Source organism: Perna viridis, chromosome 10, assembly GCF_037379345.1.
Source record: "Perna viridis isolate PV_CMFRI_1.1 ecotype Kerala chromosome 10, ASM3737934v1, whole genome shotgun sequence".
NCBI classification, from domain to species: Eukaryota; Metazoa; Mollusca; class Bivalvia; order Mytilida; family Mytilidae; genus Perna; species Perna viridis.
In genome coordinates, this window is record NC_142454.1 from 15,997,598 (window position 1) to 16,010,456 (window position 12,859).

At 31.0% G+C, this 12,859-nt stretch overlaps 1 protein-coding gene across 1 annotated transcript; it reads left to right on the forward strand.

Annotated features, from left to right (window-relative positions):
• The first annotated feature begins 3,391 nt into the window (after nucleotides 1-3,391).
• LOC148604721 (transmembrane protein 144-like) lies at nucleotides 3,392-11,956 on the forward strand. Its single transcript, XM_088550531.1, has 11 exons — nucleotides 3,392-3,507; nucleotides 5,099-5,540; nucleotides 5,795-5,917; nucleotides 6,310-6,409; nucleotides 8,489-8,569; nucleotides 9,212-9,284; nucleotides 9,729-9,776; nucleotides 10,140-10,219; nucleotides 10,529-10,635; nucleotides 11,013-11,284; nucleotides 11,778-11,956. Exons 2-11 carry the CDS (start codon nucleotides 5,267-5,269, stop codon nucleotides 11,859-11,861), a joined length of 1,242 nt encoding a protein of 413 aa, XP_088406657.1. The 5' UTR covers nucleotides 3,392-3,507; nucleotides 5,099-5,266; the 3' UTR covers nucleotides 11,862-11,956.
• The last annotated feature ends 903 nt before the right edge of the window (nucleotides 11,957-12,859 follow it).

Genomic DNA, 12,859 nt, shown 5'->3' on the forward strand with positions numbered 1-12,859 from the left:
TATTTTGTGCTTTTGACTTTGCCCCAACACACACACAACCCCAAATACTGTGGTAGTACTTAAATTTGTGGATTCATATTTTTGTGGATATGGGAAAAATTATCAGTGCGTAAATTTTACAATTCATGAATTCATGGACAAACAGTCGGCATTCCAATGGGAACGAATTGTGCTCCTTTACTTGCTGATCTATTCCTTCACACCTTTAATCTCAGTTTCCGCTATATAGATGACGTACTATCTTTAAACAATCCTAATTTCGGGGATTTGATACATCCCATCTACCTCAAATAACTTGAGATAAAGGATACCGCAGACACTGTGAAGTCAGCCTCATATCTTGACACACACTTAGAAGTTGATAGTATAAAAAACTATTGACCAAACTTTACGACAAACGTGATGACTTTTTATTCAGAATTGTCAACTTTCCTTTCATCTGATGCAACATCCCTTCAGCACCTGCGTATGGAGTGTTCATATCATAACTTATACGTTATGCCAGAACTTGCCGAAACTACGCAGACTTCTTGTATTGCGCTAGAACTCTAACAAATAGGTTTCTGGAACAGGGTTATGTTGCTACAAGATTGAAGTCATCACTACAGAAGTTTTATGGTCGTCATCATGAACTCATGGATCGTTATGGTGTATCCATTTGCACCATGAGACTGATTTATTCAACGGCTCATAGTTTTCTCTTCCTCGTTTATCTACCCTGGACTTGACTTTTATGAGCAACTCGGCGGGTGTGTGTAGAAGAGCAGAGGACGCTTACCCTACCGCTGCACCTGGTCCCTGCTCCCAGTTTTTAGAGGATTCTAATTACTTTATTACACCGTGTTTTCAGACTTTTTCTTTCCCACTCATCAACCAAAATACGATTTTCAGGTAACATTTTACCTCCCATTTATGAACCTTTTTATTGTAAGAAAAACTGAATTATTTTTGTCATTTTTTATACCTAGTTGAGGCAAAAATCATATTTTGTTTTTGTTTTTTTTTCATTCTTCTAACTACGCTTTACAAAACGGAAAAAAATTACATATTAAGCTCTCACCATTAAGCAAAAAAAAAAGAAAAAAAAAAGATGGGGTTGTGGAGAAAAATGAAAATGTTATACCCCGACTCAACCGACAAATCGCTTAAATTAACACATTTTTTCTATGATTAATCCCCTAGAGTATTTATGCATCTTAAAACAGAGCTTTTTGGTATTTTTTGTTAAAATTAATACTGTGGTGTTCTTTTGTTGACTAGTGGCAATTTCCATTGTCAGAATTCATCTAAAATTGCACAACCTATTGGTATTTGAGATTTTCTAATAAAAGCTCATACAAAATGAACTCTTCAATTTATTGCTCAATGTGTCTCAAATTTGGTATCATCCGATAGATAGTTCAGTTTTGTACATAATAAAATCATGAAAATCCAATTTTCCAAAAAAAAAAAAAAAAATTAAAATATTACCCCTACTCCTTGTCATATGGAAAACTGCTCTCAGTATCAAACAAAATTCCTATTCAAAATATACCAACATTGTAAACCCTTATTTTAAGTATTCATAATTTAGATAATGATGAATCCAACACATTCAAACAAACCAGGCGCTTAGATTTTCTTTTTGAGTTACAATTATTATAAAATGATAGAAAGGGGAATTTTCAGAATTTCAGATTGTCTCCTATATCACCTGTTATTGTCATGTTCTTAGTAGCATAATTCAAACAAACTTTTGTATGATACATTGTATTTATAAAATATCTTAGTTTCTTACTTTTTTTCGATACGATTGGAAAGCTGAGATATTGGGCTAGATGATGATACTTATATATATTTATTTTCTTTACACGTGATGTCCTAGGAAAACTTGAACAACTGAGTCACAAAAATCTTGGTTTTTAGTGTTGGTAGAGTGCAAATATAGGCTTTCACTAAAAAAGAATCTGATAGTATTCTTTGGCAACAAATTGATTTGGTAATGGAAGGTAGAAAGGTACATGAAGTTGAGTGGGTTCACAGTGGACCCTCACAGTTCATGGACTGTAGCAGAGGTGATTCATGGTGTAGAAAACCCCATCGAACAAATGATGTTTTTTTCTGTCTTCATACACTTTATATTTTACGTAACGGTAGCTATAGTCCATTCTGTACTCAGATCTGCATTTTCGAGTAAACCTTACATTTATATCCCACTCAAATCAACGAAATCGCAAACGCTCATTATTGCCGATAGTTAACACGTCTATATATTTTTTTTATCTCGGAAGTGCAATACCAAATTGAAAAAAATATGAACTTTTTATGTGGTCTTAACTGTTTCTGAATAAGAAATAAAAGAAAATTGGATCACTCCTGTTAGGTTTTTATAAAGTCCGCTACTACTAAATAATAATTTTGCACCAATTTTGGATTAGTTTTAGCTGAATATGAATACACACATCAATTATGCTTAATATGTTTCATTTGCACACCCTTTCAAATGAATATATTTTCATCAATTTTCTAATAATTTCTTGAACAAAAAGTAAAGATCATACAGTACTTGGTAGGAAAATACGAATTGCTATCAGTAACCAAATTTATCACATCTTGACACATGAGCTTCTGTAACCATTTGGCGTCCGTGTTGGCAAACCTTTTTCAAAAAAATATCTGAAACCACTAAGCAGATAAGCATCAAATTACAAAAAATACCAATTATATGTATTGCATATTTCGATATTCTGTATACGCGTTTCAAGGACCAACCTCTCACTCATAGTAATTAGAATCAAATACATTGGAATATCTAAATAAAAAAAATTGATGGTATGCAGTACGTACTCAAAATCAAACTATCGAAACGGGAAGCCAAATTCATCACATAGAAGTTCTACCATGTGCAATACAAGGAATGGAGCCTTAATAATTTACATATTTTGAATTTTTTTATACTGCAAATTTTAATATATATATGATAATTAGACAAGCATTATTCGTAGTATAATTGCTTTAAAATCAATTTCGATCATTCTAATCAAGCAAGCTCTGACTAAAGAAAAGCATGTATATCTAAGAATTTAAGGCATACCATTCCTTAGATATGAGAGAGTTACGTGGATTTTATATAAGTAAAAACAAACACTGACCTGAATATAACTGTTTTTTTTTTAATTATTTCTGCAGATGTTTTGTTATGGTTTTTACAAGGCGATAACTGGAAGCACATCAACTACCATTAAATGACATTCTTAACTTATAGCACTGTCGATTAAAATTTTTAGCTGTTCTCGCATTTCGTTTTGGAACCTACATATAACTCATCTGATGGTTTAATAATGCATCATAACATAATTATATTGATATTTGTACCGTGATAATAATAATATCGTTGAGATAACCATAGAATACACTATATTTATCGTAAGGTAAGATAACATGTAAGATTAGTACTTTTATAATGTTTAGAAGTATGGACAAATATCAGCAGATTCAATTAGGTTGTAATATTTGAATTTAAATGTGGTAAGTGTTTGCTTAACATTTCCAACATTGTTATCCAATACTGTTATTTTAACTAAAGTGATAGCTTTATCAAAACGAATATATCAGATTAATAAATGATATCAAGTAGGTTTGGAGACAACTTAATGCATTGATTTGTAATGTGAAATGCCTTTCATAATACATGTATTACCAGTATCATTTAATATCTTCAAAATAAACACGTCACTCTTTTTATTCAAAAAGAAGCTAGCATAAATATGTAAAATGTGGTATTAGAAAATGACATAGTTTGTCGATAAGGCCTCTTTCGCTTATGAAATCGGTCTCTTACAATCCTTTTTTTATTTTACATTTATAGAAAAATTCAAGAATCAAAATTTATTTTTGATTAACAGAGGTAACCTTTGAAAACGAGCATCGGCGTATCAAAATATATTATACTTCCTTCGTTAAAATAGATTTTGTCTTTGTCCGATTATTTTTAGTTATTTTTGAATAAGCTAATGGGTCAGTTTTTTTTCAACCTGAAGATGAAATTCAACGGTCACTTAAAAATGCAACACATAGACGTTAATGGCGTGTCCACACAAATACATATATCTTACGTTGTCATAATACCAAACTTTATATCATCAACGAACAATGATTTTTTAAAGCAGAGAACGTTAACCCCTTTTTATACACTTAATTCAAGCTCCAAGTTTTTTTTTATAGGTTTGACATACTCATTCATTTTGTATTCTGTTTACTAGTTTTAGCCCTTTGATTCCCTAGTTGAAAAATGTTGTTATTATGTAACTCACCCATCCTCTCAATTCGTTTAGCCAGAATCAAGGTATATATATAAGCTCCTGAGATCTATGTTTATTTTGTTATCTGTACTCATTAACTCAACTTTAAATAAAAAATACTTACGCACTTACTAACTTTATGATTTTCAAGGTGAATAAATCACACTTAATCCAACATCCTTTGCCTAAAAGCCAAAAGTAATCATGTGTAGTAGTGATTTGATTTCAAACTAACTTTACTGCCGTACGTGTAGTCTGAAACTTTACTGCCGTACGGGTAGTCTAAAACCTTACTGCTATTTTTGCTAGTTATTTCAGCTTCCAATTAATTGTTAGTTTTCAAATAAATATAGATACGGAATAAAAGGGAATATTTTCTCAACAGAAAAGTAAATAAAAATCAATAATTATAACTTGTCAATAACACGCCATTTAGATGAAGAAACTTCTGTAGGATTACTCCGAAGAGTAATTGTAAAAATAATAAACCGTTGCAATTCATAAACATATGCATTTAAGGAAAGTCAACTCTGACTCGAGAATTTAACTCTTGAGAAAAATGCTAGTACATGTTCGAATTGATGTAGGCTATAGTGAAACATGTTCCATAATATTGGTAAGATACGTCGAGTAATCACACAATTTGTACTTACTTGTATTAAATAAATAAGTCAAATAATGGAAAATATGTTGCAATAGTTTTCGATATACCAAAAAACTTGTTCTTAATAATGTACATTCGCATTTAAACTTTCTATTTCATGATATGCATAATCTTTACAGTATATAAAAGTGGTATTGTATTTTTTGTACTTTAGATACAGACATACGTATCAATGGAAGATAACTGAATATCAAAGCAAGCACAACTAGCATCCTGGCAAGACAATTGTGGTTTTGACCCCCAGCACGAAGTTCCTCAACGAGAAACCTATCTATCTACTGCAGCATCCTTGATTCGGCTGTGATTGAGAATATCCAAAGCCATGACTGAGCTTACTTCTTCACTTAGCAATAGCACACTGATGACAGGTTTATCAACTTCCAACAATACTGATATACCAGTGACTATATCAGGGTATTCTTTAATGACTTCAGAATGGACAACTGTTACGGACACTTATACCTATGACGTCATAATGACGACACAATCGCAAACCCACGAAACTTCTGCAGTATGGGGTTATGTTTGTGCACTTATTGCAGTATTTTCTTTTGGTAGTAACTTTGTTCCCGTTAAACAGTTCGAAACTGGAGATGGTAAATAATTGTTGCAAATTTAAACTGAAATAACCATTACTGTATTTTTTTTACATGTTCAAATGACTTATTATGAAACAGACTTGTTGATTGTGAATTAATCACGCTTTTTGCTTCCTATAACATATATAATATATAGATTTGATCAAGTTGTTTTATTATGTTAGCTCATAAAAAGCGTGCATATATGAAGCAAAGTGAACGTAGTATTTATACCTCGATAAGTTTATTAAAGATGATTTTAACATTGACAGGGGTGTTTTTCCAGTGGATAATGTGCAGTGGCTCAATGTTGGTCGGTGTGGTTGTTCAGCTAATCAGGAATCAGCCACCGTTCTTCCCCTTAGTAATGACTGGAGGTGTTGTGTGGACTTTCGGTATTTTTTTTTATTTTGCAGTGTAGGCTTCCGGTTAACCTTTTTTTCTCTGTAGAATTTAAAAAAAAATAAATAATTTGTTTGCCTATTTTCTTAAGTCGTTATTCCTGGTTAATTCTTCTTATCATAACCGTTTAACCATGATTTTCTTAGAGAAAGTATATTGCAAGTGGTCAGTGTAAGATGAATATGATTTAAAAGGGGATAAGGTCGGTGATTATATAAGAGCATAAAAGTAATAAACCAACAGTTTAAATGTTAAATGGTTTAAAAGTACACTCCTCTGAAAACTTTCTTTGTGGAGTCTACACTTGCATTTTGCATCTTATTGTCAACTCATTGAATTTTTAAACAACCTTTTTATAGCTAATATGTACAACTCTTTGTTAAAGGAAATATGTGTGTTGTACCTATAGTAAAGACTGTAGGTTTAGGACTAGGGTTCTGTATATGGGCCATGGTTTGTCTTCTAAGTGGATGGTCGACAGGAAGGTAGGTTATAGTTAACATTTCTATGTATGGTCCATAGGAAGATAGGCTATAGTTAACATATCTGTGGATGTCAACAAGAAAATATTTAAGTAGGCTATAGTTAACAATACCGTGGGTAATTGACAGGGAGGTAAGCTAAAGTTAACATGTATTTTTGTTTATTAATTAACGCAACGAAAACCGGACCTACGATAACAATAAAAAGTTGAAGTGGTGTCAATTACATGTAACACGGAATCTATAGACATAAAGTAAAGGTACGATATCAGAAAATAAAGGAAAGATTAACTCCAACAATAAGTTATTCACTCCTTTGATGCGGTTCAATAATAATCGCATAGTTCATTTGAATTCCGCTAGAATCTTGGTTCCTTGATTACTCATAAGCAAGAGTTATAGTCCATTTTCGGTCCCTTTAAGTGAAGAACGTTGGCTCAAAGCTTGACTTGTGAGAATAGAGTAGCATTAACATCAATTACAAATACTTGAACTTATTACTTATGTTGTTCATGGAAAGTAAACTATGATGCATATTCATTGGGAGAAAGGTGAAGGCGAAAAAGACACAAGTAGAATCAAAGCTGTGTTCCTATTCCGCCTTAGCTGTGAATTACAGGTAGAAAAAGAAAAAAAGTACTAGGCAAAATGGGAATTTTTATATTTTTATGTTATAAAAACAAAACTACAAACTAATGAGGTGTTGTTAAAATGATTAAGGCAAAGTAATTATAAAATAATTTTTATTACATCTTTGAAATTCTTTTAAATCTTTGAATACTTTTAAATTTATGATTTTTCTTGATAAGAAATCGTTTTTAGATCACACTTTTAAAATATGTATAATTATATTGTCCATGTTATAGTACTAATACAGTTCACTGGACTGTATTTGTACTAATACATGAAAAATAAAATTATAACTTCAGCTACTAATAAAAAACAAAAACTCGAGTTCAAAAATGAAATTTGACATTTAAAAAAAAAATTAAATGAGTGTATATGCATGGAATAGAATTAAGCTAAGGAAGTTATTATCAAAGTACTTACTACAAATGTGTTATTTTCGTATTTAAAAAATATATGCAAATTCATATAAATATATCATATTTATTTGGGAGCATAAATCATTGATAATTAAATAAAATAAGCTAAACCTTAAACTGAAAGTTAATTTGCTTATACTCAAAGCTTTTTAACTTGTTAATTAAAATTCTTTAATACTTTTAACCATTGAGGTACGTGTATGATAGTGTCACGCTCAGCTTTGTTTGCCATCTTCGATCTGACTACTGCAGTAAGAAGAAATGCGTCTATTTTGGAGATGTAGCATCTCCATCTTGAAGCTTCATTGATTATCATATATGGTCTATAACAATAGAACAATATAAAGATCTTACATATCCATCCACATTATATGTGTATATAAGGTTTAATTGCTATGCTATATAAAAAAACACACACAAAGAAGCACTTAATCACATGATACCACAAGTACCCTTTCGCCTTACTTTGGCGAAATGGTAATAATTTTACGCACCAAATTTGACAGCTAAGGCGAAATGGGAACAAGCCGAATCAATGAAAATCATACAGAAACCAAATAAAGTAAAACAAATTAGTAAATAATTCACAGTACGCCCTATAATCTTTTACAAAGAATCCCTATCATAAATAATGCAAACGTCGGTACTTATACTCCAGTAAATATCAGTCGGGCCAGTTTACTGGTATGTGTTGCTCCCGTCAATGAATCGTGAACCTGAATTATAATTGTATCCCTTGGAAATCAATAAAAGGCAATATCAAAGCAGTTAAAATGCTTTATTCGTGGGTTTCTTATCCATAATTGAACGGCTATTTCTATACCAGAAAAAGGTAAAGTTGTGCAACTGTCGCACTTAGCTGACTGCTATTAAGAGTGACAGACCTTTAAAAAAAGCAATATGTTAACTCTAGAATCATGTTCTCTGTTAGGCAGTCCACTACTGCAACGTTGAAGCGCATAACTTGTATCGAGAGTTAAAAGAAAACAACCATTTTATTTATCGATATTCAGTGTTGACAATCTCTTTATATCAGATTTGGATTCTTCGGTATAACATCTTCAACACCAGGAAATCAAGCAATGAACTACGCAGGTGTTGCACTGTGCATGATAAGGTAAATATGTAAACGGTATATCATTCATTATCAAGCATACACGGTACATCTAGTCGAAAATGAAAACAATACTCTTTGATCATGTTATACAATATGTTACTTCATTACTTTACAATTTAGTTAATTTACAACCTCCGAACAGGTTATAATTCCTAATTTGAAGATATGGCGTTGTACTATTGTTTAATATTGCTTTTTCTTAGTAAGTATTTATTGAGATGAAGTCCAATTAATGTGAACTGATTGCAAGTGTACGGAAATGAATTGAACCATTTTGATTTTTTTTGTTCATATATTGCCAGTAAAGGTTCTTTTTCGCAATCCATTTTAACGAAACACTCTTGGTTGCATATGTCCTTTTGTGGAAAAAGTACAAAAAATAATTAATAGATATGACCATTTAATATTTCCATGAGATAACATATCACACAAATTATCAAAGAGTAATCAAGGGAACCAAGGTTATAGCGGTAATAGAAATAATGTAATCCTGGGACGAAGACCAGACATGGAAAACAGACATTTACAACAAAAAGCATAAAATAACTAAAATCATACAAACAAAGTAACAAAAGCAAATGAGCAACTCGGACTACACTGAAACTGGAAGCATGTATCAAAGTTTATTGATTCATCTTTCAGTGCTGTTATTTTTTCATTTGTTAAAAACGAGATGACACCAGCAACAGACGAAGAGAAACCTTTAATTTCTGAGGTTAGTACTAAATATTTATATTTGTCCCATGAAAAGTATACTTTCAGTGCATTGATTTTGCCTACTAAAAAGCTTTTGATATATTTTCTAAAAAAAATTTATGAAATATGGGTAAAAAAGTGAAATGGATAAAGTACGCTTATATATAAAACATTAACTAGATAAACAAAATTGTAGAATAATCAATGCCCAAGATTCTACAGGAAATCAATTGAATGTAATCCAGGGACTAAGACCAGACCTGGAAAATAGACATACACAACAAAGAACAACAGAGAACATAAAATAACCAAAATAATACATACAAAGCAACAAAAGTAAATCAGCAACTTCCAGAATATGTCACGCAATTCTGAACATCCCTGTCATATATTTTGTTAAACCATATGTTTTTGTATTAACAAATAAATCGATCGAAATTCATCCTGTCATTAAATTAAACAGATTTCAAAGGACGAATACAGTAAATTACTTCAAAATCCGAACGACTTGGTGAGTCTCTTAATCATCTATAACGGTAGTCATAAACAAAAACAAGATTCCAAATGACGAAAGTATGTAATCATATAATTTAACCTCGAATCACAACCATTTGAATAAATGAATACTTTTAGAATAAATGATGTAAAATTGGATATAAACAGAAAAGGAAACAACAGTGTTCAGTGTGGATTTTCATAACGACAAAAACATATATCGTTTTATTATTACATATGTACACATTGTTTAAAAATGGAATAGTCGAAAATATGGGTTCAGTTGAAAATAAATTCACAGAAATTTGAAATATTGAGACGACAAAAAATTAATTTTCTCATTGATTGAACTTATGTAAAAACGTTCGTGTCTTTACAGAAAAAGGGAGATACTTCAATAGAATATGGGCGGGATGAATCGTTCACAGACAGATTATCACCTGCAGCTCAGAGATTTCTGTAAATTTTGTACATTTAATATTTTGAATTTCTCCATTTCATAACTTTTTCATTTTAGCGATGTTACGAAGAGCTAAAGTCGATAAATCAGATAATGTCAACAGATTAATTCAAACAGAAAATAAAACACAAAAACTTTGAACTCTGCCAAACAATGGGAACATGACAAGGTTAATTGGCTGGTATATGTATTGTGCTTATATGATACATTCTCTTGATTACTCATTTCTGGATTGCCTACATTATTGTCAAGTTTGTTATGTACAAAATGCATAGACTTTATTGTATATAACGCCTTATTTATTTCAGGGGAATATTTTTGTGTATTTTCTCAGGATTAATGTATGGCCAGATGTTCACAGCGGCAACATATATTCAGAATCATTCATACAAATTTTCTGGTGCATCTCAAAATGGTGAATATTTTCACCTATTAACAGTTTTTTTTATATTTGATATAAAGTTTATTTCTAAAATAACCAATCCATGGTTTAATTTATAAGATTTTATCTGAATTAAGCTTTATTTCTTAGGTTCGTACTGTATTAGAATAACATTCAGTTATTCAGTTAATACATATGGTCAGTTTTAGAATTTTCTTGGAACAGTTTGTTGTATTCGTATTTATTTATGAACAATAATGGAAAACAGTCAATTCTTGTATTCTCTATAAATTTTGCTTGTTAGAATGTTTTTTTTTCTTTATTAGTTAAACCTCAGAATTTGTTCTTTATTGTGTATTGATGTACATGTATGTGCACTTTACATAAAGTGATATATATCTTATTTTTAGGTCTAGACTATGTGTTTTCAGCCTTTTGTGGAATTTACATGACTAGTACAACTTTTTTCATTATGTATATCATAATAATGAGAAACAAACCTAAGATCTATCCACGTGTAATACTTCCTGGTATATTATCAGGGATAATGTGGGGTATCGGGACATCATGCTGGTTTGTAGCTAACAAAGTACTGTCTATACCAGTGGCATTCCCTATAGTATCTGCTGGCCCTCCCATAGTGGCTTCATTGTGGGGAGTTCTACTCTTTAGAGAAATCAGGGTAAGAAAAGTATGATTTATTGTATACGTAATATATAACTGAAAAGATTATCAAAACAATCTAATGGTAAATAAGGGTCTTTATTTAACTTGAAAGTTTTCAATTCTACCTGATGCCAAATTTATTTTTATGTTGACAGTGTATATGTTTTCATTAAGAACCAAAATTAAAATAATCAACTCGACTTTCTTTTCAAAATAAACATTTCGGATATTTTCCTGCGCGCATGTTTATTATTTATGGCTGTATTATGTTTCTTAACTTGTGTTGAATGATCATTCGACCATTTGAAAAACATTCATGTATCTTTTCACTCGCAATTGTTCTTTTATTACATTGTTTGTAAAATAGCTTGGTGCATTGAAAATTGTTCACACAGTATGGAGTTTAAATAAAAAACATTATAAAGAAATACATAAAGGTCTTCTTAGGAATATTTAAATACATGTATTAAATAATGGAAAAGTTATTGTGTAATTTTCCTTTTTTTTAGGGTACTCGGAACTTAATCATACTATTCCTTGGCTTTGCGGTCTCTATATCAGGAGCAGTTTTATGTGGTGTATCAAAAAGCTGATGTTTTTTTATAATCTCGTACGAGATCAGATAACAATTATATCGATATTTTTTATACTTATATTATTTTAATAAACGCATCTATGACTTTGTTAATCCTATGTTGACCAAAGGTATCCGAGGGTATTCACCAACCCTATAGTCACATTATATCATATTTTATTTGTCATATTTATCCAAATTTACAGTATTGCAAATGTTACAATATTTAAATAACTGAGGCTTCATTTCTTTTATTGCAAATGATAGAACCTCTCGGTGATGGAATTGGCTTCCTATTTTGATAGTTTTGGTTTTGAGAACTTCATGTATATTAGTTATCTTCCTATACCGGTATGAATTTGATTCTAATGCTGCTGATGACAGCTAGGATACTCCTTGAAACACGTGTACAGCACATCAAAATTTGCAATATATATGATTTGGTATTTTGGTATTTGATCTACTGTTCTTATCCCATCTTTCTTTTGATTTTATGGTATTTACTATGCACATCAATACGCGATGAAGTATTTAACGAACGGCATGTTTAGTTTATTACACATATGGTGTTTCTATATGCATATGTTTACATTTGACAGGTTTTACAATATGCATCTATAACAGCACAGTGGGTTGAACTTTATCACTCAGGAAAACTCGTACTACTGTCTCATGGCTATCATTTAAAAATATTCTGGTGTTAACACATGTTATGGTTACCAGAATATATTAAGAACTTTACGGCATAAAACTTGCAATAACACTCCTCAAAATCATATAAAGCCTCATGCAACCTGTCTTTAAAAGTTAATGTGAAAGCATATTGGTGTCTCGGCTTGTTCTGGCATGCAATATGAAGAAATATGCATGATAAACAATTCCCTTGATACGTATTTGTATCATGATTTAACTTCCGAGTCTAGCATGCGATAATACTGCTATTTTCCCCTGTTGTATATGGTATGAAATTGACATAAATGTAAGAGTAATCAAGGGAACCAAGATTCTAACGAAAAG